We start from the raw sequence: 27,745 nt of genomic DNA on the forward strand, positions 1-27,745 counted from the left end.
TAGCAAGGAAGCATTGTTTGACTGATTCATGGTTTGTTGGAAGACGCTGAACCTGCGCACATCCTCCGTAAGGTTTTTCATGAGATTCCTTCCCAGAGGAACCGAGGAGCAATTATTTGTTCTTCAGGCTGACGGTCGGAATCGCACTGTAGAAAAGAAAAAACTGCTTAATTATCTTCCAGAGAGTGGAGACGGAGGGCAAAAGACGAAGTTAGAACAACGGCAAGCAAAAATGCATCCTAGTGATGATGATGCAGAGTTTTCGCAACAGCGGATACCGATGTCGTCTGGCAGATCGTAGTCAGCGCGCGCGTTTATTGCCATTGGTGGACTCAGCTGAACGCAAAACCTCTGACTGCTGCAGATTCATTACGCTCGGCCAAGTTTCGGTAAGGCTGTTCTGGCACTGAAAAACATTAATGTATATACGCCTACAATGAAGTTACCAAAGGAAGATGAAAATGTCATTTGTCCTCAGCGAGTAACGTATTGCTTGGGAGATATGAAAGCTAATACTTGATATCCTTTTGTATGTACGTATCTGAAGGCTGAGAATGTTGTGAAATTGTCCTATAATAGAAACTACGAAAGACACAACCTTGCTGACCGATGAATAATTCTGGTAGGAAAGTTTTTATTTATTTGTTTTACCACGCATCCCCACCACGCGGATACCACGGGGCGGGGATGCCTTGTGAGCGAAGGAACAACAGAGAGAAGTTCGTGGAGCTGGCGGTAGAAGATCGTTTGAACGAGATGGCGTCCACTTAAAGTGGAAAGGTAGAAGCCGTGTTCGGCTCACGCCTGGCGGAGTGGTTAGTAGCTTTCTTCGTAGTTATACTGGACGCAGAAGTCGATCTGCGTGTCGGTGCAATCCTTGACCTTGACTGGTCTTGATACGCCTGCATAGCGACGTAATCACTTTAGCGCCATGTACTGCAGAGGAAGTAGGGAAGAGACGAAGCGTCGGCGTCGGTGTGCCGGGCGGTTCACTGCAGTAGTTCGACTCGTTCCAGCTTCGCACCGCTCGCTTGTGGGATCACCCAATCTTTGCAGCCCCGTCCCGCTGTGCATCTAGAGCGCCGGTTTCACCGACGCCAGCATCAACAAACGCCGTAAACGCTCTCTGTCTCGCTTTCTATTTCTGGGCTCTGCTCTAGCGTTTCTTTCACTTTCAGAAAACACTGGACTCGAAACCTCCGTGTTTTCAGACACAAACTTTTTGCAGTATTTCAGCTGGAACGTTCTCGCTATAAGGCCGCTGTTGGGCTTCTTTTCTGCCCGCGCTCCGTCAGCCTGTACACAGTAATATTGTGCAATAAGGATTTTGACCCTGCCTTTGTCCACCAGAGCTGTCGTTCGATGTTTGGGCGTAGCCGCGAATAAAACCCTGCCGCTTTTCTGGGGCTCCACGGAGGCTCAGTGTGCAGGGGTTGGTGGAAGTGAAGAAAAAATCGTAATATTGGGGGGGACAGATCCTGCAGAATGGCCACTGGGAGGTTCGGGAAGAAAATTACAAAAAAAAAACCATTAACACCAGAATCGGTTACATTAACAAGCAAGTGTTAGAACAACAGTTCAATGATAATGCTAGAGGGCACTCTGTGCGAGATACTTATCTCAGGAATCTAGACAATTTATTGTTCATTGATGGCTACGTCTGGGAAGAGTGCAAGAGAACAGCTGTGCAGAAGAAACGGGGAGAGGTTGGTATTCTGATACGTCAAAGAACAAATAGGCAAAGAATAAAATAATCTTGTAAAGAGCATGTCTGGCTGTCGGGAAGAACTGCCAGTAAAAGGGTATGGCAATAGGGTAGTTCATTTAGGGGCAGGTTGCAATGCAGGCAAGAAAATACGGATGCATTCATTTTTTAACTACGGCCTAAAGACGTATTGAGGCAGTGCTGACTGTATGGTCTCCTTGTTACTGGATGGCGTTTTTGACGTGTTCGCCAACGTCCTAGCACATGGTCATTCGATTTGGTTTAAAAACAGGTTCTGAAGAAACGCCGACGCAGATTGTCTTTCCCAACTCCTTCACCGAATGCGACGCTGAGAAGCATTTCGGTGCTGATTGCGGAGTTCCCAGAAGTTGAAATGTTTCATTCGGGACTGCTGAAAAATCTGGGTCTCGAGCTCCTTTTCACGGCGCTCAAGACTGTCGGGCTACTTGCCACTGTGTGTGCAAAATTTCCTCCCGTAGAAGAAATTTATTCATCTGCGTGGCCACTCTTACTTCACGCAGTTTAAAAGTACCTTTGTTCAACTGTCTTGTGCGCACTGCACGACGAGCCCATGTTTTGTAATCTCTTATCGGCTTCAGTGCCCCGGTGCAACCAAGAATGAAGAACTATAAGACGAGATCGGCCAGCAAATGATACGTGGCCTATTTCACGCAGTGCCAACACCACAAACGCCGTACAGTCGCTCTAGCCGAGTTGCTGCACATTTTGATGCCTCTCGTCGCTTCCTTCAGACAAGTGGCATAGACCTGCTTTCGTTTTGAAGCCTTGCTTTGGAAATCACTGGATCATCGTCTGCGACGATTATCTCACTCAGCACTGTGGAACAACCATGATACCATCAGATACTGGTTATACAATCCCACTGGGCTACGCACATGCATCGTGCTATGGCATGGACCATCGGGCATCATAAGTGACCGAGGCCGTCAGTTCACTACTGATGCCACAGAGGCATCCATGCCTTATCATCTGGAAATGAACTGAGCGCATGAGCACAACCTTGACCAACGTGCTTTTGATGCATACAGGACCTCGAACAAAAGAAACTTAAATACAATCCCGCTTTTTGTTACCTACTCTTTCAATACTGTGACCCTTGAGATGACAGGCTAATGCCTTTCCTTTATCGTACACCCATTCATGGACCGCGCTCACACTGAATATCATCTTGTCATTTTTTGGCCAGTGACTACCCCCGCATTATAGAGGCCCATGTATCTCGACCGTTCGCCCGTCTGAGGGCAATAGCATTGCAAGAACGCTTGAAAGCATGATGGTATATGAGCGCCGTCCACACGTAACCAACGCTCTTGCCGCGGTGGTGAGGCTTTGATGACGGGTCTTACTTAGCTATTACTCGCCTCAGTGACATCACGTGTGAGTTTGGACGTCTCACCGCGACAATTAGCCGTTCAACAAAACTGCTGCGCAAGGGAAAGAGTGATAGCCTCGAGCGCTTTGAGGTGTTATGTGCTGTGCAAGAGTGCCCGGGTCTTGGCTCTCTCTCGCGATGGTTCTTGAAAGGACCCAAATCTGACGTAGCGCCTCTGTCCAGACCATGCCATTCGTGAAGGCCTCCTCACGTAACAATATGTTAATGCAATCTGTTTTCCAGCTTTCCGCAAACACCTTTCTAAAAGTCACTAAACGGCCTTTCCTGCCATTGAATTACTTTTATCTCTACATTTTTACTCCAAACCAAGATTATGCATTTAAAACGTCATTATCACACAAGTCAAATATTGAGCGTCTTGAAAGCACGCAAACAAGAGCGGTTGCGTTTATATCTGATAAATTTTCAAGGCCGGGCTTGCTCCTCGAAACTATTATCTGAAATTCCATGCCTACTTTTAAATGCTGCCAAAAGCAGCTGAGCCTTGAATTCCACTTTTAGCAAGCAGCTTACAATAAACCAATCGCCTTATATAACTCCTTAAATAGCACAGCTTCCTATGCTGAAAGTCGTACATTTAAACTTCCATTTTTTCTTCAGATGCTGTCAGACTGGAGCGATAGCTTGAACTCAGCTGCACAGAGTGACTAGCATTTCTCGTTTGTATAGCTCATACCTTATTTCTTTTTTATTGCTTATATGTACTATGTATACCTGAGCTTGGTCATATGGATATGCAGCAATATTAAAACGTGCGCGAAATAGGATTCGCAATCAGAGCCGCGGAGGGAAGCCATTCACGCTCTCTCCTCGTACCCTTAAAAAGGGAGCTAACCTGTCGCCATTCTATTTCTTATGTCGCCGTTCGGACCTTACCATGTTCTCAAAACGTTTCTTCGACTCGCCTCAAGTGGTACAATCTGAAGTAGACATGGAAAGGTAATGCAAGCGTTTTCAGAGAAGACTTTGCAATTGAGCGGGCTCGAGGACGAAAGAAAGGTGACTTATCGGAACCTACAATATTTATATCATCAGGCGAGTTGTGTACGCTCTGTCATGCCACTGTAAAAGAAAGCTACTTGGACGTGGCGTGAATGTTTAATTTATGTAGATACAAAAAAGGCTTACGAACGCTCGCAGACGCTCGGCAACCATGAGTTCGACAACGGCGCCGTCGGTGTGGAGCCTCTGCTGCGCGGAAGCCGCGTGCCGATCCTTGGCTGCAACGTGGATTTCAGCAACGAGCCAACTCTCAAGGACCTGCAGCTGAAACCGTCCATGACGATCGAGCGGGCAGGCACAAAGATCGGAATCATCGGTTATCTGACGCCCAACACCACGTACCTGGCGCATCCCGGTAAGCGATTGTTCGTGGTTGGGACAATTCACCTAGTGCTAGCGAAGCGCTCACATTCCTCACCTATAATTGGGCGTGATGTATTTGCCGCAAAAATGCAATGTTTTCGCCATGCTGCACAAATAGCGAAACTCGGCTGGAACTGTGTAACAGAAGCATCCTACTGGCCCCTCCTTCGCTTGCCATGCCCTTACTGATGTGCCACCAGCAGTAATATTTACGTCGAGGTCTCGTCATTGTCAGAATTGTCGAGCTATCGAGCACACTTTGCTGTAGTCTTGTAAGTGAATGTCCCAGTATCTTAGCGCGTAGCCGCTGCGCCGTGTGGCCACCTTCAGCTGAGTTGTGATGCTAATCAAGCCGACTCAACGAAAAACTTTCTGTATAAACATTCCTGACTTGGTAATTGCGTTTTATTGTCCTCTTGGCTATGGTCGCGTCTATCGCATCTCTGAGGCAATGTACCCCAAGAATTCTCCATCTCAGTACTATGGGAAATCCAGACGCTCCTCCTTTCCTGTATTTCCCGCATCAATGCTTTGTTTGTCATATTGCATGCGACGACGTCACAGTTCTTCTTCTCTAACCTTAGACTTTCGGATCGCTGCTGAATGTCTACGAGTTTCGCTGTCGGTGAGTCGTATATAATGATTTCGACGCAAAAAAAGTTGCGGGGACATATAATCTCTGCCTTAAAGGCAAGATGTGATTGTAGCCTGAAAAACATTGGGGTACTGCGCATTGATGTGAAAGACAGCACGACGTACTGTTAGGAAGAAGTTTACCGGATGTGTCATGAAATATCGAAGCCTACAGCTCTGTTAATTGCCGACGTCTGGAGTACAGATAAAAATCGGTCTCTTTTGCGGTTACGCGAGCTAGTCAAGTGAAGCGATCGTTAAGGCACGTGGCATGTGTACATAAAATTTCTTTTCTAATGTCTCGAAAATATTTGTCCCCGACAGTGCATATCAACCACAGCTTTAACCCAAGCCGTATAAACATGTCAGAGTGGCGAGATCAGCATCAAATTTCTACGCAAAAACAAATCCTACGAACAATTCACAAAACATCAACCGTCACATTCTGCACCTCCTGAGCTTGTCTCCATGCTCTGGCCCGCTCGAGTTTGCAAGGCCAAATCTTGCATTCGCTAAACAGCATGTTCAGCGAGAGAAGGATCTGAAGATCATCCACCGTGGTGCAAAGTAGTCAGCGGATTTATTTCAAGGTTTTCTCAGCTGTCCATAGCTGCAGTCGATCACTGACGCCTACAAAGAGCTATCGACCGACTTTTGAGCTACAAGTGACGTGGTGCTCCAAGAAATGGGTCAATAGGCTCGGCTGCATCGGATGTCAGCAGGATGAGGAGCCGGTCGTTCGTGCATGCAAAATGACCTCAATGTGCTTTGGCTGTTGAGGATGTCAGAGAGATTGAAAGCAATGCCCGGACAATAAACAAGAAGGAATTGTCAGTGGCATAATCGCTGCGCCTATACGCTGTCCACTGACCAGTAATAGCGAAAAAGCCGCTCTTCTACACTGCCAGATATCTGGCATAATCGATGACGGCAAGGCATGCCCGACACATGGTGATGCCCAAGTGCGCATGACGCTAATACCGAATTTTTGTGGAGAGATGTGCTTGTATACCATTATCCGTATCCCCAGACGCGAAAAGGCCGACCTGTGCGTAGGCACAGCGATATAGTTGTATATGGTTGTCAGAAATACAGACAGTTGGACAACAGGCTCTTCTCAAACATATACACGCGGATTTTGTTTTTTATAAATGGGGGGCATTTACTGGGATCCTTTCTTCATCTATGCTACGTTATTACTGCAGCTCGAAGAACTCTTTCATTCTGAAGATGCAGCGGCTGAAGTGTTTGTCGTCAGACTGCAGGTCACGGTGGATCACAGGGTTCTTTAGTGTTTCAAGCAGGCTAGGGAAACAGATCAATTCTGCTACCCTCTCTTTTTCTGTTTGATGTGCGAGTATGAGTATAATCTATGAAAGGAGGGATGTTACTCCTTCAGCAATTAGCAGAGTAAACAGACAATAAAAAGGAATACAGCAGCTTGCTCAATCGCTTTTATGGATTGCCAGTTTTTAGAGTGAAGATGACGTTTGTGTGACCCTGGTCGTTGAGGTTCCGGTGTCATGCTTCTTTAGAGTGATTTACACAAGTTTAGCATTCGCGTTTCCAGTCACCCGAAAGCATTTTGATTATTTTTCCTCTCTGTAACACTCGTAGGTCGGGTTGTCTTCACGGACGAGGTGGAGTGCATCCAGCGCGAGGCCCGGCGGTTGCGAAGCGAAGGTGTCCGGGTCATCATTGCCCTGGGCCACTCGGGAGTGCCGCGTGACGTGGAAATCTGCGAGCGCGTGCCCGAGGTCAGCCTGGTCGTAGGGGGACACACACACACCTTCCTGTACTCGGGACCCACGGTTGACGGTGAGTAGACAGGCACTGTGCATGTACCCTAACATGATTCGCTTTGACCATTGCAAGGCCAACAAAAACCAAGGAAGTGGAACACTGGTTAGACCCAAGATCGAACAGTAGCTGCAACAAGACCAATATATTTCCAGATTCTGCTCGTTGAGACCTTTTCAATGGTACAAGATTTTAAATTCCTGTATTCTAAAGAATACTACAGATTCTAAAGATTCTTAAACTAAAGTTCAGGTAATTTATTCACAAATAATTAACCATGATTATTAAAGAGAAAGGTTCAATAGCCCCATTACGCAAACTCGCCAGCATGTGGACTAGATGGTGCCCCAAAAAGACGTAGGTGTTCACACAAACAACTGTGATAGATATTGCGCCTTTCCGTTCCTGTGAACCTATTGTTAAGCCGAAAGCCTTTCTGGGCTCATGTTTAAAATCTCACGTCGGCGAGATTTGGCTGCGAGATACGCCAGCGAGATTTCGCGAGTGACAGAGCTGTGCTTTTCATTTCCTCTAAACCAATTAGAGAACGCCGGTGAATTTTGATGCTTTCAACTGAACGCCGGTTGTATTCGACAAGGGGTGCGTGATGTACAGTGTGCAGCAGCAACGCGCCGGCTTTCACATTTCTCCACTGAAGATTCTGTAGTGCTCTCAGAACTTTTAAGAATTTTAAATATGCCAGTGCAAAGGTACTCCGACATAAGCTATCCAACAATATATGCCGTCACATTGTAGCATAAAGATCAAGTTTGGGTAGAGTGACGTAATAGCTGGAATTGAGACGTTTAATTACTACAGAGCAACTGTATTCTACATACTAACGATAGCTAGGGCGTGCAGTTAGTTCAGCTAAGCTGTACTCGACGCTTGAGTGCCTATACACATCTATGCCGATTGATTGATTTGAAGGCTTCTCCTTGAGTTTACTGAAGGTGAAATTGCCGCTCAGAGATTGAACTCAGTTTTTAAGGTGAAAGTCTTTCTTGCTTCATAAGAGGTGTGCGCAGAAAGCGACTTTCCGCGGAATGCGTGTCCAAACGACAGATGCAAACCCAATCCAACACAAATGCTCGTAAGAAGACGAAAAACAATATACCAAATGCAGTCATGATTACTTGACTATGACGCTTTAAAAACATTGCATAATGGCTAGCCCCATTAGTCATAGCCTGAATCCGAGTCATAACCAAAATTAAATCCAGAACCCACATAACAAGCCTATACAGCATCCCGTCATAGGGTGCCCTATTCTAGCCACCCTACCGTCATGAAGAATGACTAAGACTTGCAACATTAATCATATCCCGAACCCAAGCCAAAACCAAGAATCCAATCCAGAATCTACATAGCAAGCTAGTACAAAATCTAGTCATGATTAATTGGCTACATGCTGTAATGACCATGCATATTGATTTCCGACATTAGTCATAGCCCTAATCCAAGTCATAGCCAGCAGCGCAATCCGGAATCCATATAATAAGCCAACCAAAGCCAACTCGAGATGCAAGACGGCCAGTGTGCTTTCGCATTACTGTACTCAAGGACCTTAAGTGCACCCCTTGAATTTTTGCGCTGAGTAAAGCTACCGCTATGAAAACTGGCAAGCTATGCTGGGCTCGCTGTTTCGCTTTGTCTGCTCCGCTTGCTACGTGCGCTGCAAATGCGTGTGCACAGAGGGCAGGATGGATCTTGAGAAGAGAACCCATGAACTGAGTCGCTGGGAGAAGCGCATATCGAGCACGACTGGAACCCTTACTTGACTATCGGACTGTGATCTACAGCGGCAGCACTTACGCTGTACTGCCAGATAAAGGTTGAAAAAGTGATGATAAACAGGGCGGGATTAACGATGACGAGGGCCTGGTTCGAAACGAAATTCAGTGTGCCCCATAACCCCCCTCCCTTCCTTTCGACCACCACCGCCACCCCAACCAGCTTCCTTTTGTCTTGTTTGAGGCTTGACGCGTTTCAGGATTTCCAACAGCGAAAACGCGCCATACTTACTCGAAGAATCTGCAGACTGTTACGAACACAGCCAGAAGATATTGTTGCGTGGTGGCATATGGTAAGGGATGGAACACGGCGACACAAGACACAGAGCGACGTGATTACACGCTGATGAAATATGCTTTAATGGCCAGCGGGCCTAGCGCAAGCTCTCCGCCCCGCGCCACTGCTCGCTTCGTCGTCTTCGTAACATGACCCGGGGCCAACGAGCGATAGTCTCGATCGATTGCTTGTAATCCAATGCATGATGTGAATAATGAACACAGGCGGATGACTCAGAGATGATATTCTTGGCACCACAATGAATGCGAAGATGAGATGAATGCTTGCCCTGGAGCATCAGGTCCAATGTTCACGGTTTGCCGAAGGCCAAGGGTCAAGGACACACTGAATGGCTTGGGCGGGGGTGCTGTCTTCTCTCGAGTGGTCCTGAGGTCGCTTCATCGTGGGGTCGGTCGGGTCGGCATTGGGCTCTTCCTGGTCGTCGTTTGTTGTGGTCAGGGCTGGGGTGAGCGGCTGGTTGGGTCTGAGCAGAAACGGCTGGGGCAGAGCTGGGCGGCGATCTCCAAGGTATTTCGGCCGACGGACCCGGCGTACGGTGGCGTCGACGGTGCAAGGCGAGGATGAGGATGAACCGCACCTCCGCCAATTGTCGCGTGGTGGTATATGGTAAGTGATGGAACACGGCGACACAACAGAAACAGAACAGAAACAGAACAGAAACAGAACGACGTAATGACATGATGATGAAATATGCTTTAATGGCCAGCGCGCGGGCCTAGCGCGAGCTCTCCGCCCCGCGCCACTGCCCGCTTCGTCGTCTTCGGAACAATATAATTTCCCACAGAGCAAATGAACAGACTGACATCCAGTCTAAGCTATTCTAGGAAATTACAGGACGCTGAACATCATCTCTCAAAGAATCAGAGCATGCATTTATGAAAAATATATTTTTCGTGTAGTTATTTTTTTCTGGCATTTAATTCGATCGTGCGTGTGAACACAGAGGAAGGTAGAGGTAGGTCTTGTTCATAAGCTCTTCGCAAATTCTTACCGTAAACACGCTACCCTAATTGATTTGTAAATTCATCCAGCAAGACTATTTAATCTTGCTTAAGGCAGTGCTTCCAGAAAATACGATGATATATGTTCGATATAAAGTACAGCAGATAAGGTTTATTTTATTTTTTAATTTATCATCATGCGGGGAGTTAAATTTTTCGAAACGGTGGCACTTGTAGAAAATAGCATTCTTGCTGAGCTAGCAAAAAAAGATTAAACTTTTAACAAACTGAAATATTCAGTAATATATTTATATTTTATACAGACTGTTGACATTTAAACAGAGAAGTTATTTACGGTTTGCACATAATTTCCACTTTGAGAAAACTTAAAGAAGCCCTTTTGCGTATATCACACAACTTTTCTGCTTTCAATTCACAGAATAAATTTATTTTTTTACAGCATAGCGTATACAGATGGTTCCGTCGAGAAGCCGCCGCCGCCGCCGCCGTAGACTGTGGTCGGGAAAGATAGGGCGGACGCTTAAGCTCCATCGTTAATTGTGTTATGGAGCACGTTAATGACTCCCATTTGCCGGCTCCTCTTTCGGATGCTCCTTCGCGTACATGCACTTCCCTTCAGAGTAGGGTGAACACTTGAGCCATTCTAACGCGTCAGCCTGTAAGGCGAAGCTTAAGCCCACTTCTAATTTTTTTAAGGAAACATCACACATTTACACAAGGAACAAAAAATAAGTGTAAATATTTTAAGGCAATTGAGCTTTTAAATGAGTCATCTATTCGTATAAAATGTCTGCTTTTTTCGGTCCACTTTTGAGCAAGTGAAGAAACGTATTTACGTTTTTATAAGCGTTTTTTTTTTTGGATTTTTTTCCAGCAGAGTTCTTTAATGAGGCCTTCAACATTGACTCAGCTGAGAACCTAGGCCTCTATTCTCAGCGGCGACAAATTAACGAGGCGGTTTTAAGCTCTGAGCAGTCATAATCTGTAACTAATAACTTATTGCGTTTGTCACAGATTTCACTGCTTACGCTTAGATGAATAAAACACAAAACTGACCTGAACAGCAGTAACGACAGAGGAAAGTTGGCTTACCAGCTGGTAAGAGCTGATTCTCAACTGAAAGCCAGCTAGAGCCTGTTTATTCCATTAGATCACTAACAGGGCACGTACGATGCAACGAACAGCTTTTGAATCATCCGACATTGAAATACATAAGCTCTAATTTTAATTCTGGGAATAAATAAGATGTTTTGATTATTTGTTGAACCAGATCTCTACATCCTCCAGTTTTTTCAGCTCCCTAGTGGCCCTGAGAACGGAAGGCCCGGTTTATTTGAAGACTTTGAAGCCTGGACAATTCGGCCCTGAATTGATAAATATGGAATTGTTTTACTAAATGAGATTTCATTCAAAGCTGTTACGCAAAAAAGAGAAAGTGCAAAGAAATGAAGAGGAGACATACTCTGTTCGTTCTCCTGTCCCTTCTCTGTCCCTTGCCTTCGTTACAGCTAGAAAACATGAACCACCAAGACACAGTTTTGGCGTTGCGGTTATTTTTGGGCACCACTTCAAGCGGGAACAATGACTCCAGCAAAATTGATGTTCCCCAGCGATAAACGTTTTGGCGTACATAGTTTTGGCAATGTCTGGATTACCCTGTCGCCTCCGGCGCCTATAGATGGTTAGAAACGGAAGCCTGTTGCAGTAAATGCATGCAAGCTGACGCATTGAACGACTCTGCAAAGCTAAGACAAGTTTATTTCGTACTTCAAGGACCTATGTGAATCTGTTTGAAAACCATATATTATTCCTGTTATTGCTGATTGGCAAATCCCGCAAACAATTTCTGAAATTATTTTGTGACAAATACAGTTCGATTCTCACCATATATTGATTGCCAGTTTTCCTGCGACGGCTTCGCTTTTCTCCTTTAGTGCTTGCAGCGCTACTGTACTTAGGGCCATCAATGCTTGCAATCAATTTCAAACATATGAGCCCTTCTTTAGTATTTCTTTAGAGAAATAATGCGGTAGCATATGGACATGCATGAGTCACTTTTTTTCTTGAATCTCATAGAACCTTCAAATGAACTAACTTGACCAATCATGCTAATCTGACACCTTGATGCACAATATAGTTCCTTTTAAAGCGTTTGACAAGCTTGATGGATATACTAATCCGACCCCTTTATCTACACACTAATCCGTCCTGGCCTCCAAATATTTGGTTGTTCCAATACATTTGATTCACCAGCTAGGCACACAGTGATATGCGTTGACATGCCCCTACGTCCTCTAAAAGGCAGTGTTCGGCGTAATGCGTGAGCGCTAAATAGTCAAAATTGAGCCCAGAACAAACTTTCGCGTAAACGTAGGCTTAGTGGTGTTTAAGGATGGCATATTCACGCTTACTACGACAAACGCAGGAGTTTGAAATAAGTCATGATGCATGTAACATCCGCCCTTTTACTTTGGCGTATGAAAACAGAGACGCGCAGTCCCCGAATGCAGTCCTCCCCCAGGTCACAGAAATGCACCATATTCCAACTTTATCTAACGCAATCCAAATTACAGCAAATAAATCCAATCTATTCTCGCGCAAACCACCGTAATCCAAACTTATCGCTACGTAATCTACACTATGTTGAACGCAATGGTATAATGAATGCTCCCATGTAGAACAACTACTGAATACTATTATGAACGTTATCGAACCTAATCTATCTAAATTAAGCGTAATGAAGCACTCTTAATCAACCGCAGGCCATCCTCACTCTACTAAGATTCCCTTCATTAGAATCAGCCCTTAATTCAAAGAAAAAGGCGACTATCCACCGTACTTAGCCTAATGTAATCCACAATTAAATACATGTAATCTACCATGAGTGACTTAATATAAGCGCAATTCTGGCCGCTTTGATAGGTGGCCTTGTACTGTTCAACGACACTACGACTCGGGGAGCGCTCCGTCTCGGCATACTTTGCCACATTTCAGCGGATTGGAGTGCGTGACAGTGCAAAATAGTTTTTTGCACACTTGAGTTCAATATACTTTGCTGCTGATAGCACACGTTAACCGTTACTACTTTAAATGATCTTTGGAAGGAAGTTCCATTCAGAGGGTCACAGAAGCCATGGGCTTTTCTGAATTCACTTCCAGGCATGTGGTGTTGCGTAGAGAAAGAGAAAACTTCTGTGAAATTTGTCTGCTGGACCAGCACAACTAAGGCCAAAATATTGACATTATTGCTCGTAACCGCACTAATATTTTCATTTCAATGATCACTGCTTTTGCGCAGGCCTGGTCTCGGGCGACAAGCCTCAAGGTCCATATCCGACGGTGGTGAGGCGTCCGAGCGGCTCCAACTGCTTGGTAGTGCAGGACTACTACATGGGCAAGTACATGGGCAACATCACTGTCACGTGGAACGAGCAAGGGGAGGCAGTGAGCTGGAGCGGACAGCCAACGCTGCTCGACAGTACTATCCCCGAAGGTGAGCAGCAGCGTTTTGCCTTGGAGGCGGAGCTGACCACGAAGACTGGTTAATTAACAAAGGGTGCCTTCTGTTTATCTAGGGGCCGAAAATTTGTCACAAAGCCTGTTTGCTCCCACAAAGATGTCGCCAGAATAATAGTTTGTACTTTTTGTGGCAACAGCGCGATTTGAGTCGTTCATGTATTGGAGCGTAACTGGATATGGACAAGCCATATTGTTAACTGAGAAAAAATCTTGTTGTATGTGTGTTTACTCTAGTTGCACTGCTGTTTTCATTTTGTTCCAGAGCCTTTACTTGTTTACGAAAGAGTAATGAAACCGGCGGGTTAATACTGCACCGCCGTCCTATGTTTTTATTTGAATATTGAGAGAAGGTTTCGAAATAGTCCAAAATGGTGGCGCTGCAGTGAACTCCTGCCCTTTGGTGGCGGGACCCGCTTAAGATTTGCGCTTGCTTTGAAATTTCACGATGACTTCGCACGTGTTTACTTTTATATGGAAACAGCCCCTCTGTTTTGTTTTCGAAGATTTAAAGGAATACTACGATAAAAAAGGACGGCATCGCTCTCTGGCGTTTGAACGTGACCGGCCTGAAGACATTCCTTAAAGAAATTGAAAGTATGGCAATAAACGCACAAAATATTTGTGCTACATATTGCCAGGAGACTATCTTTATTCTACCGGTCGCGCTGACGTACAGGTTCTACGACCCGGTCTTAAGTTCCGGCGCCAGCTCTCAATACCCTTTTTTGTTGTACATCCACTTTGTCCATTGAATGCAAGAAACTGAAATATTAATGTGAAAATTTGACATTTCCAATGCTATTTCGCAATCTCGTGTGGGTCTGGTAGTCAATTTTTCATTCTCAATTCATAGTGACCAAAGCTCAGTGCAGTGAAATGCGCGCGTGGCAAAAGGAAAAATCTTCTTATTTCTTCAAGCATCTTGCCACAATACCACTGCTCTTCGGATGGTACTCTAGAAGACGTGCACACCACTCCTGCCCTGTCTCGAACCTGAAGGAGCAGTATGTGTGAGCGACTAAATAAATATATGAGAAGCCCCGGAGAAGTTCAATTGTAGGTGGAATAAAATGATGAAAAGAAAGCTGTATGCAGCAAAGAGAAGGTGCGCGAGAATCAGAATAGAATGACAAAAATGACTTCCGGAGAGCTCACTTCGCTGAATTGCGCCTATTTAAAAGAGTACTATGTTGTAGAGCGCGGTTCTGTGGTGCCCGTTTCTGCGCTTTGCGTCGCCGTCGCCGTTGTCCCTCGTAACCAGCTCCGCAGTCGAGGCAACGCGCGCTCCTGCCGCCACCGTTCGCCGCTGCGTGTACCCCCCCTTTCGTTCATAGCGGGTGATGGTGTTCTCCGGTTGCCGAAGCGCCGAGACTCGGCTTCAGCGGATCACGGTGCGTGCATCCCAAGCCGAAACGCAGAACCACGTTGACTTGACTCGCTAGCGGCTTGAGCGGCATCAGCCAGTCAATTCCACCTCTTCGCCGCGCAATGTTCCTATGAACCCACGCGCTGTCTCCCACGATTTCTCGATAACTTAATTGCTCTTTTCATTTCTCCGATCCCAAAGCTGCCTTCATGACAGTGAAGACCTGTTAGTGCAGTGTTTCTTGAAGGAATATGTGTGAAAAATAAAAAAAAAAGTCTGTAATTGCACATATATGTCTTGCTCGAAATCTTTGCCTCAATCTATCGAATAGGTGAAACAGCTGATGAGCTGCGCTCAAAGTTTGCATTAGGAAGTAACGTAACCGTCAGCAACTTTTTTGCTCTCTTTTGGGCCTGTTTTTTTTATTCTTCCTGATGACTTTTATTTTAATGTGCCATTATGCGCTGCAGACCCTGAAGGCCTGGCCCTCCTTGACCGCTACCGCGAGCGCGTAGCAGTGGGTCGCGCGACCGCCGTGGCGGAGAGCAAGGTGTTCCTCCAAGGGGATAAACCCACGTGCCGTCTTGACGAGTGTAACCTCGGCAGCCTCGTCATGGACGCCTTCCTCAAGAAGCTCGCGTCGCTGCCCAGCCCGGCGGGGAGCTGGTCAACGGTGGCTGCCGTGGTCGCCAACGCGGGAGGCATCAGGGCATCTATCGACGAACAGGTACGCCAAGCACTGCGCTCATGCTCACCCTCGGTGCCGCCACCTGTCGAATGACATCTTCGTTCTGTCGCTGCCGAGCGATAGAGATCTGGCAGCGTAAACGTGAATTTACAACTCTCGCTCCTTTTCCCAAACGTCTGAGGAAAGTCAGTGGAGGAAAGGTTTCACTTTTCTTGCGTGCTTTCCTTGAGCCTGGCTCTCTACGAACGTCACACTAACAACTTCCTGAAAAAGAGGAGCGTGAACGCTGCACAGAGACGCAGACGAAAATATGTCGAAATTTCAGTTCATTTGCATGCATCTGTGTTATTTTTTTATGCGAAGGCACAAATAAAGTAGCAGGCCGCTAATTATCTACAGGTTACCGAAACGAGTAAAAGCAATTGACTGGTACCTAGGTCCCGCAATGAAATTATAATGCAGTTTTTTTTGCCTTAAGGATGACGGCCTGCTTTTAGCAGATGTATTCTCTTACCGCTTCCAGCGATTACCTGCGTAAAACCCCGTAGGCAGGTGATAGTAGGCTGATCGGTTTGTACTTTTTCAAGGCTTTGAAAAATTTTTTTAATGTAGACTATAACAGTGTAAGTGACCTTTCAAGACTGTGGTACGGTGGCGGTCATAAGGCACAGCGAATACAAGCTAGACCATTTTTGTAGCTCAATATCCATACCCTCATTCAAGACACCTGGAGTTACCTGATCTCCTAGCAGCTGCTTTCCCTCGTCCCATATCGTCTTGTTAGCTCCGTCCTGGTGACTTAGTGATTAGGAAATTTGACTGATGAGGTCGGTTACACCTGCTCGATCCGGCAGTTGGATTTCGTTCGAAGCGAAACGTAAGGTTCTCGTGTACTGTATGTATATTGTCAGTGGACGTTCAAAAACCCCGGGCGGTCAAAAGGTATGCTGTCCCTCATAGCCCGAGTCACTTTGGGCCATTAAACCCTATAAATATAGGTATACGATTGTTTGTAGGGCTTTGTTAACTTCTTGTTTCGTTACCATTCGAATGAGCACTCTTGTCTTTATCATTACTATTCTTATTATCTGTGTTACAGGTGTGTAAACCTAGTCGGAAAACCTAACTACCCTATCCATATTGGCAATGACATTGGTATCTTGTGTCTTAGTTCATTCATTTAATATTTTTATGCGCCTAGGTCCTTCATACGATAACTACAGGAGCCAGCTCAGAAATAGTGGTGCAGAAGAGCAAGGACAATAAGAGGACGGAGAGCTAAATTATGCTTTTTTATTTCTAAAGCAGACGAACATATTTGCGCAATGTTACATGGGGCCCAAGAAAGCGAGAACAACTTCTAAGTTCATGACAGGAGATACCTGGTATTCCTTTTATCTGTTTTTGCCAACTGTGCAGTTCAGTTCAGTTCAGTCGTTCAATCGTGTCCGACGCTTCGTGACCCTATGGACCATGTCACGCCACGCTTTCCGGTCTCTCACTACCTTCCTAACATCACATAACTGTGCAGTAATCCGTTTAAATTATATACGTACAGTAGACAGTATCACCAATTTATTTAAAAGCTTTTTGATAATTTCTCTTTCAAAACTAAGCGAGCGCCTTCTGTTAAGCGGAACTCAGGAAGTCTAAATTCATCCTCCATTAGCAGGTCCTGCTTATCTGTACAATAAAGGCTAATTAAAATATTTTAGTTTTCTAATTTGTTTTTCACGTTGGCATTATAGACAGGGGACAGTAATTTGCCGATTTATTTTCATCTCTCATTTTGCGCTATAATTTCTGTAGCAACGTTCATCCGAAAGAAACAATCTCCGGTTTTGAGAGACCAGGTTTAACTATGCGTTGAAATAGATTATATTTTGTCTGGCATGTGCTTATTTGTAAACGGTCTTCGTCTTGCACCGGATACTTTTTCTAGATCTTGAAGAAGTCTTGTTACTTTAGGTACACGAGGGGAGGGCTCAGGAGGAATATTTCAAAGAACTCTGTTGCCAACCAGTACAATATGATCGAATTTTCGTCCAGATCCATTTGACATACTTATTGTATTAACAGTAACAAATTACCGGTCCTTTTCATTTTGTTCATTGTTCTTTAGTACGTTGTTTAACCTTTTTCTCACTAATCGCTCTTCCATAGGTAGCTGCTAATAAAATTGACATCCTTTGGTTCCATTAATAAGACTATTTCTTAAAGTCTTTCATTCCTGCCATTAATTTTTGTTTAGGCCCAAAATAAATAATTTAAAGATATATTTTTTTTCTCCATAATAAGCGGGGAGGCTTGTGCGACTTTTTCTCTTGCTGACGGGATATCTGGAGGGGGGCACGGTAGTCTTGTTCTTTTCAAAATCTTCTTAAATGTTTATTAAGGGGGTTAACTTTTGCAAGGGCCAAACTTAGCCACTCCGCGAAGCTATACAGGGTGCTTCGCGGACCACGTAAACAGATCGACCTCCAGATGCAAATCGCTTAATTTTTTCTGGCTCGTGGCTCCAGCACCCAGTGCCAGCGCGTGTCGCGTGCAAAAGGTGTGATGATGATAGCGATAATGCTACTGCGCCTTCATTAAGCTCGAAAACGTCGCTTGGGACACTCCGTTTGGTGGTGTGCTGAAAGTTAATTATTTTGCCAGGTTTATTCCACGATATTTTATTAGTTTACCTAATGATATTAGAAGGCTGAGCGCTCTTGATACTGAATAGAATGGGCAGATGCTAGCTAAGGTCACTGCTCAGCTTCCTGATATAGTGTGTTCAGCTGTGTGAATTGTATATACAAGTCAGGTAGGGTTGATGTGTAACAAGTGGAATGGATACGCATGTCCACCACCGCTGCCATCTTTACGATTCGTGTATAGAAGGGGTTGTAACCTTACATTACTAATATTCTGAGTCATAGTTTATTTCGTTTTCGTAATCACTAAGATGTAAAATTTTATCCAGGAGAACTTGAGCAAGGATACATGTAATCGAGTTCAGTCACTGGTACAACTTGAGATCCCCACGGTTTGTAGAGATAGTGTTGATTCCATTGAAAAATCCTAATTGAATTGTTTGCGTTGTCTGCTACTACGTCTCCAAAATATTCAAAGGGCCAAAATAGCTTCTCGTAATCACCAGACGTAGTTTTCAATCCTTAGCTAACTACATACACCAGCGCTATATAGTTCTCAGAATTGAACTTTGCATTCCAATTTGGAAGGACGGTTCCAAACTTTAAAATACTCTCGTGTTTTGAAGAAGATAGAAATTTCTAAACCTTTCTTGGCCAGCTGGTAGAGGCGTTCATTGATATATACGTTTAGTGTCTTTTCTGTGGGTGACTGAACTTGGGAATTCGTTCGCAATCCAGCGTATTTGTGCATGATTTTTTCTTGATCTTCCTAAACAATATTTTCGCGTTTTTCATGCGTTCTGAATTGTACAACGATCCCTGCTTCACCCGGGAGGAAAGAGCCCAGCTGGCCCGACAACGTCGGGTTTCTGCGAAAAATAGATAATTAAATAAATGAATAAATAAGTAAATAAAAATAAATAAATAAATAAATAAATAAATAAATAAATAAATAAATAAATAAATAAATAAATAAATAAATAAATAAATAAATAAATAAATAAATAAATAAATAAATAAATAAAACGTTGGTTGGACAATTTTCAAGTTTCAATCCTTAGTGTTGCACCTTTCTGTGTAGATGGAGTGATTTACGGCGTAAAATCCATTCATTAGGAAAAAGGTACTGCTGTTTAGTTAGGCAAGGAAGCCATTTTTTCAAGTTTGTCGCGGAAATTTTAATTTTGATTCTCAGCAATGTCATTTATTCCTACGTCTCTTTGTCTTGTGCACACTTCTTATTCAACAAGGTTACTTTGGCACCGTTTTCTTTAAGTGTCTGCTTGTGCAGCCAGAGAGAATCATTTTCTTCATAATAACCGGAGATGGCTTCATGTCGGCGTTTCGCTCATCACTCATCATGTGTATACCGCTCTGCATCTCCTCTAGGTCGGTACGAACACGGTTGTTCTTCGTAGGACAAAGTCGTTCCTCTGGCTCCTTGAACAACACTTTGCTAGGCCTCACTGATGTCCCATTCTGCTTCAAAACGTTTTGTCATTTCCATATGAGCGTATAAAGGACTGTATAAATTTAGGGGCAGCTACGAGATCCTGAACAAAGCGTTAAATGATAGCAGCGGGAGCGGTAAAGTGGGAAATATGCAAGTTCATATTTTAGAAAAGGAGCCTAACCTGTTATCTGCGGAAAGGTTCCTTAGACGCACTGTACAATTTCAGTCATCACGCATTGGCTGTTCTGCGTGGTTTTTGTCTCTGTCTGATGATCGAGCTTGCTTAATACGGTGACGTGGGCGCGAATGTCCCACCAGTTCATGACGAATCCCAGAACAACTATTATTTGTCTGTCACTTGCAGGAAAGTTCCTTAGGACCAATGTGCGACAGCTGCTGTTGCTAAACGTCGTGCCTAGGAAAGCAGCGCTTCAGATGCGGTTTTGGGAGAGGGAGGTGGTGAAGGGTAGCTGTTCCTGGCCCTACGGGGCTGGGACGGTAGGTCAACGCCGTTTGTGGCGGGGGTTAGCCTGCCACCGAAATTTTATCTGTTGATGGCCGTCATTGTACCCGCCACCTCTTAGGTGGTGGATGACGGCTGTTGCGACGCGCGTCTTTCTCTTCCTCTTCTCCTTTCCTATTTATTTTCTCTTCTGTCTGCACGAGGCAGCGAAGGTGGCTCAGCTACAGAGCCAGTAGCAGGCCGGTGTTATTTTCTTTTCCTTCTTCCTACAGCCACAACAAAAGCACTTGCTGCTGGGCTAGTTTTCTGTCTGTCTGTTTTTTGCGCCTTAAACTATTTTAAATATGAGCCACAACAAAAACAGATGCCGTTCCTTTGAATGCGCTCGCGAATGAATATAAGGGGCCGGTGGTGCGCAGCAGCACAGAAAGGCGGACGGAACTGGAGGAATTATACTGCTCTTCACTGCCATTCTCGAAAAGATAGAACAACGCCTTTGAATCTCGTAGTTGGGTAGGAGTACGCTGGTCTTTCATTGCATTTTTCAAATATTGACCTAGAAGGCTGTTAGCGGGGAAGAATTTAGCACCGGAAAATGTTTATTCCGCTACGGCAAGTCCTTCTGACAACACGCCCAACGCTGCATGGTGCGCTTTATCTCGCAGAGCACGGGTGGCCGGGTTACGTTCGAAGACGTGGTCAACGTGCTGCCATTCGGAAATACGCTGGTGGTCATCAACGTCACCGGAGCGCAGCTTAAGCGGCTTCTGGAGCACGGAGTCCACAGGCACGACACCACGGGGAAGATGACGAGAGCAGAGTTTCTCACCGTTGCCGGTAAGTACCGAATTTTCACTGCTACGGAGAACTGCCGGCAGCCCTGTGAACAGGGTAGCGAATACGGTGGCTACTGGTGCGACGCCGCTTTTCAATCACGTGCGCGAACACGATACGACCGAGAGACCGACAGCTTTGAGTTGCTCAACAATGCTCAGCTACTAGCCCTCAAGGCCCGCACTGGCACTGTTAAGTATTCATATTAGGCCAAGTGCGAGTGACGAGTAGCACATGTGGGTGCTCGCCAGGGTGGCGCAAAGGTAACGCGCGACGCAGCGGTTAACAAACACGTCGATGACCCGAGTGCTAGGCCGTTCCACTTGAATAGTCAACATTTACGAAGTACATTTTTTCTTCCTATTTTACGAGGAAACGTTGGCTTACAATAAAAAGTGATAGGAATAAAAGTAGCGCGGTTTCAGCGCTGTGCGCGGACAGCGGTAAAAAAAAAAAGGCCACGTGCAGACGGCTAGCAGCAGGGCTACGACGACTGAACGGTTTATAATCTGCGTGGCGAAAGCAAGAGGTGTAGTGCACCGCAATGTGGCAAGGCCGAGCAGCTGCTCAGGCAGCATAGCGGTGTTTCGGCTCCCGATAACTGGTGCTAACCATTTTCACTCATCACTGTACTGAATGGACATCTAGCTTCCCCCTCCGTTTTTGAGCGGTCGACTATCGTGCATCGGGGCAGCGCTCACTCTGCAAGGAGGGTAATTAGGTCCCCGAAGGAAAAGCTCAGTTTCGCAACATTCATGACTTATAGGGGGCATCGCCAAAATTCAAATATAGCGCTGCAACGATGACCACGTAGGCGTAGATATAGTACGCATAGGTGCGGGCCACAGCTCCGACTCGAAGGCAGCGGAAGTAGGGATTGTATCTGCTGCAATAAAAAAAAATAGGGTCGAATAAAAAATGTCTCTTAAATGCCTCTTAAGAGGAGAATGGCGAAAGCCTACTCTTCCTCTCCTATCATTTGCCGCTCATCATTTGCCTCTTATCGGGGTCCGTTGCAGTGCTGCATATAATTATAATTGGTCTACAGGAAAGGAAAGGCGCAGTATCTGTCACACTTTCTCCGGCAAGTGTTTTCCTTGTCACGTGGCGTTTCCTGGCGTGCGTTCAAGTGTGGGATTGCCGATGGCAGGAACGCTAGACAAAGAGAACACATCTCGCGGAATCTCGCGCACAGCTCTCGCGCATGGCGTTTCGTTCCATGAGCCTAAAAGGGATTTCGCTTTAAAAGTGTCTAGACGTTTTAGATGGATTTCCGACTTGCTTCCCCTCCTTCCTGTACCTCTTAGAACGATGTTTTTCGTCCGCGTTTGTTTAGGTATTTCAATAGTGTCAGCATTACTTGAGTCTTAAAAGAACAATGTCCCTTGCTATTTTTATGAACTGTTTAAGCCTTCTCGGGTGATTTTATTTGACTAAATCCTGTTCCTTCTTAATTTTTTCCGCGTGGGTTTACTTGCCGTCTTAATGTAAAATTTTTCTCCCACCACTCCCCTGTTTAAGTCAATCCGCCTTGACGGCGAAATAATTGGAGAAATGAGCTTAGCCACGCAACACTGTGGCACCTTGGTAGCCAGAAGTACTGAGACTACGACTGCTGCAGGTCTGCGCGTGGTGTACGACGCATATCGGCCTCCCATGGAGCGCGTGGTAGACGTGCGGATCCTGTGCACCACGTGTCGAGTGCCTCGCTTCGAGCCCGTGGACGACGCCCGCGTCTACCGCATCGCCACGGTCAGCTATATCGTGCATGGAGGGGACAACTTTGACTTTTCTTTCGTTGACCCCAGAAACATGTACGACACCGGTGAGTATACCGTTCTCGTGGCATGACGTAAGAACAAAATGGAGAGCCCAGAGACAAATTTCAGAAGTTTCTGCACTGTGTGCTTGGCTAGTCGTAATTTACCAGGGGTTATGTAGGGTGCCACTGAAATTCGAGCATGTTCTGCTTCATGTTGGGCAACGGTTCGCTGCGGTTTTCTGACAATGTTTTTGTCTTCATGTACTAAGAAGTCTTTTAAAGCTTAAGCGGCACCCTGAGGGCATCTGCACTTATTAGCATGATTAAAATCTTATAGTCTGGCTATTCTTGGCTATATTGATGATTGTCGCGCACCAGTGCAATCTCTTATCGGCATATCTTTCCGCTAGTCGTTTCAAACGCCTTACCGAAAGCAAATGTTGCAGCGGTAGCTCAGGGATGAAAGTAGGTGAAAGTAGGCGTGCATTTCTCTCGAGGGAAATCGGCCGATGGTGATTGTGTGTGTGTGTGTGTGTGTGTGTGTGTGTGTGTGTGTGTGTGTGTGTGTGTGTGTGTGTGTGTGTGTGTGTGTGTGTGTGTGTGTGTGTGTGTGTGTGTGTGTGTGTGTGTGTGTGTGTGTGTGTGTGTGTGTGTGTGTGTGTGTGTGTGTGTGTGTGTGTGTGTGTGTGTGTGTGTGTGTGTGTGTGTGTGTGTGTGTGTGTGTGTGTGTGTGTGTGTGTGTGTGTGTGTGTGTGTGTGTGTGTGTGTGTGTGTTTCGTCTCTCGATCTTCTCCGTGATTAGACTACGGTACCGTTGCGAAGAGCCAGGGGATCAAAATGGCAGGAAATCTTTGATGCAAGTAACACACTTATCAGGCATGTAACAGCCACCGCATGGTTGTTCAAAGCAGGTCGTCGAACCGAAATTTCGGGGGGCCGTTTAGGATCGACTCCAAGCCTTGCGGATTCAATTGTGGGTTAGGCTGACGATCCCTATTTGGTTCGGATTTGTGGCGCTTGGAATGGAATCGGGACCAAAAACTGTGCGAGGATGAGTTTCCAAAATTTTGTAACTTTGCTTTCGTTTTTCTGCTTTTCGCTGGGTTAGACACTGCAGAAAGAAATCGTGCATTAGCGACACTACAAGTTGACCCATCTCAATATTCTCTGCGGGAAAAGATGTGCTTATTATATTACAAAAGCAGTAAATTCGAATAAGCGAGGGGATGGTTAGCATGCTATATTTAACGCGGTTTTAAAATTTTAGCAGTATTCTTTCTCACCTTGCGTCTCCACTGCGATGTACTTTCACCTTGGAAACAATTTCGAGACATCTGGAGAGTATAATAGATGAGTTGGAGATCAGTATATATTGTTGAGATGATTTACAGAGATGACTCCACTTTAGCTGGTGCGTTCCCTGAACGTTGGCGAGCTTCCTCTTCCTCGTCCTTCCTTCTTCGAGCCTCTTTTTCGCACTTCCTTGTTTTCACCTCTGCCCTGCCCTACATAGGAGACCCTACTCCGGCTTGCCAAACTTCATATGCGGGTCAACCAAACCCCTCCCTTGACTCCCCCATAACACTGGCGGAGGTCTACTCAGCTGCCCGTACATCAACGAAGAACTGTGGAGGAAGGGACAGGTCCCATCAGCTTGGAGACACGCGGATATCATCACCATAACAAAGGCTGGAAAGCCACCGGCTGTGGAGAGTCTCCATCCTACCTCCCTCACTTCTTGCCTGGGGAAACTCTATGAAAAAGTAGTTCACCTCAGGCTCCAAAATTACATCGACGAAAACAACATCTTTCCTTCTTGCATGCTGGGCTTCCGCAAGGGACTCTGCACGCAAGATGCTTTCCTCCGAATTAGGGAAGAAGTCATCAACACCATACCCCGAAAAGGCGAAAATTTCATTCTGGCACTAAATCTCAAAGGAGCATTCGACAACATTGGCCACCAAACCATATTGCACGAATTAAACAATATCAACTGCGGGGAGAAAAATCTTCAAATACGTGAAGGTTTTCCCCTCAGATCGCACAGCCACCATAGGAATTGGAGAGATCCGATCACCAAAAGTACCCATGCCGAACAAAGGTACACCGCAGGGTTCTATAATCTCTCCAATCCTATTTAACATAGCAATGATAAATTTAGCAAAAAAAAAACTGTTGACCCGCAATGATATTGGCTTCACTTTATACGCGGACGACATTACCATCTGGGCTACTCAGGGATCCTTGGCGCAAAAAAAAAGAAGCTCTGCCAGCCGCTATAGACCTAGTCGAGGAATTTGCCGGGGAGAGCGGTCTTCAATGCTCCCCAGAAAAATCCGAACTTATCAGGCTACACAGAAGAAATTACAAGTCCCCAGGAGAAATTCAGCTTTCTCTAGGAGACCAGACAATTCAAGAGGACAAGATCAGAGTTTTGGGCCTGTGGTTGCAAAGCAATTTGAGAGTGGATTATACAATCAAAACACTCAAAACCACAGTCAACCAAATTTCCAGAATGATTAGAAGGGTGACCTGGCACCGGAAAGGGATGAGGGAGGAGGACACCCTCCGCCTTGTACAAGCCCTAGTCGTTAGCAGGATTACCTACGGGCTCCCATATCACGAAATTAGAATCACTGATAAAAGGGCCATTGACACTATCATAAGAGGAGCCTATAAAACGGCCCTAAACCTCCCGCCAACAATATCAACAGAACGTCTTTGGGCACTCGGAGTGCACAACAACTTCGAGGAGCTCAATGAGGCGGTTCTAGAGAGTCAGAAACAACGCCTAACAACAACGCAGGCGGGTAGGGAAATCCTGTCAAAACTAGGGCTATGGCAGGCACTAAGAACTTCCGAGATCAAGTCACAAATTTCGACATCCACAAGAAACAACATCTATGTGAACCCGATACCCAGGCACATGCGCCATGAGTTACAGAAGGGTCGAAGGAAAGCCATAGTCAAATCATTGGAAAAACAATTGTCTAAAGACGCGGAAGTTGTCTACGTGGACATAGGGGCTTACGGCGAGCCTGGCAAGTTCACAATAGCTGCAGTTGACCACCAGAAGAGGCCAATTATTCAGGCTTCGATCTATGCCAAGGATCCTGCGAAAGCGGAATCACTGGCAATAGCCGTCACCATAAAAACACAAGACCACCAAAAGAAGTCATCACACGTAGTGACGGACTCCCAACCAGCCTGCAGGGACTACCTGGCCGGAAAACCTCACAGGAGAGGGTGTGCAATATTACGTTCCATCTCCCAGACGCACACAATTACATGGACACCTGAACACGAAGGCCTAGAAGGAAATGAGGTAGCGAATGATATAGCCCGAGCTCTCAGAAACCGGGCGGATCCCCATCCCTACCCCACCCCTCTCCTAGGACCCTACGGCGACAGGCTGGAACACCTACGGTTAGAAAGAAGAATTTTCTTACCACCACACAAACAACTTCCTTCTTCGGACGCTATAGACTGGAGAAAAATACAAACAAACACATTCCCTAATCTTCACATTTTAAATAAGATAAGCCCAACAAAATACACGAGTTACTGTCCTTGGTGCTGTTCAAGCCCCACACTCTATCACATCTCTTGGGAATGCCAGGACAAACCTGACCCAGCGTTACTAGTACCATGCCCGACACACGAGCAGTGGGAGGCGGCCCTGACCAGCGACAACCTGGACCAGCAAGCTTGGATTATCCAGCTAGTCCGCAGGTCAGCTGCTGCCAGCAGAGCCCTGGACTAGGGGCACCGACCACCCAGCTCCTGCGAATTCTTCCTGATTATTAATTAAAAGTATTTCTCTCTCTCTCTCTCTCTCTCTGCCCTGCCTGACAATACTTAAACAGAACATGATTCTAAATGATCAACATTTGTAATTCTCTTCGCGGAAGCGAAGTGCGCAAGAATATGCTATTCTTCCCTTACAAATGCAGCTCCATGCATTTTGGCGAAAGTGGTACTATTCGATTTTCATCTCATTAGCAGCGAATAGCGATTTAGGTAGAAAGGTGGACATTGTGACCGGTAATATACGCTTCTGCGCCTGTCGTCTTGAAGATGTCAGTCATGCCAGTGGAGAAAGACTTAACCATCAATTGATCGTATACCAACGACGCTGCAGCTATAGGTAACGTTTTCGGTTTAACATTCCATATTAATGCAAACAGCCTGCAAAAGTTAGATCTTCAAAAAGAAAAGTGCGTTTTTAAAATGGGTTATATGCGGCACATGTAGAGTGCCTGCTGCTTGAACTGTAGCACGCACAGAAAAAGAGCATAACTCCAGTGTTAATCTGACTGGATTTCGACACAGTTGCAGGCTTGGGGACCAATAATCTGTACGAAATATTTTACCAATGCAGGTCTTGAAGATGTGCTAGCAGTCAAAGAGTACATGAATGCCAGTTCACCAATAACTACCGGTGTCGACGGCAGAATCACCTTCCTTCAGCGGTCACCGGCTTCGGGTGCAAGCGGACGCCGGGCTCCCCTCCTTTCCGCCTGCCTTCTGCTCGTTGTGCTTTTGTCGTGGGCCGCACTCTGACTCCGACAGGTGGAGGCTGATCTCGCGTCTCAAAAAGGCGCCCAAGATGTCGGTGATGTCCGGTAGTGGTCGTGCAACGGGTTGTTTTACGGTCGTTTATACGAGACGGTACACTTGTAAAACGGCATGTCCCAAGGAACACTAACATTTTGCTCATTGATTTCAAGAGGGCAAAATAAATACGTTTTACAAACGAAAGAGTGTCGTTAGTTTCATAGTTATCAAAACCCACTCTCATGCTTCGTTTTGTCTCTCTTCAGCAGGTACAATGGTCAGATTTCATTTGGAGGTCCTCTCAACAGAGTCAAAAGTTCGGCGACGAAGCATGCCATTGGTCTGTATCATATAGGCTGTTATTATGCGGGAACCTCAGTTGGCTTTTCACTCACATGGACAACGTTTACTGCGAACAGCCGAGCAAGTATAAAAGCTTCTCTGGAATTCTGGTCCTTGAGACCAGCTACTAA

At 45.7% G+C, this 27,745-nt stretch overlaps 1 protein-coding gene across 1 annotated transcript in view; it reads left to right on the top strand.

The window, feature by feature from the left end:
* Window positions 1-27,476, top strand: part of LOC146208810 (protein 5NUC-like) — a 62,539-nt gene extending 35,063 nt beyond the window's left edge. Inside the window, exons 3-9 of the mRNA XM_084596125.1 lie at window positions 4,281-4,497; window positions 6,756-6,956; window positions 13,290-13,484; window positions 15,347-15,603; window positions 20,785-20,956; window positions 22,575-22,778; window positions 27,097-27,476. Coding sequence (XP_084452251.1) covers window positions 4,281-4,497; window positions 6,756-6,956; window positions 13,290-13,484; window positions 15,347-15,603; window positions 20,785-20,956; window positions 22,575-22,778; window positions 27,097-27,278 — 1,428 coding nt within the window. The 3' untranslated portion in view covers window positions 27,279-27,476. The remainder of the gene's footprint in view (window positions 1-4,280; window positions 4,498-6,755; window positions 6,957-13,289; window positions 13,485-15,346; window positions 15,604-20,784; window positions 20,957-22,574; window positions 22,779-27,096) is intronic.
* Window positions 27,477-27,745: the final 269 nt, after the last annotated feature.

The sequence above is a fragment of the Amblyomma maculatum genome, chromosome 1 (genome assembly GCF_055883805.1).
Source record: "Amblyomma maculatum isolate TAMU_Amacu chromosome 1, ASM5588380v1, whole genome shotgun sequence".
Taxonomy (NCBI): Eukaryota; Metazoa; Arthropoda; class Arachnida; order Ixodida; family Ixodidae; genus Amblyomma; species Amblyomma maculatum.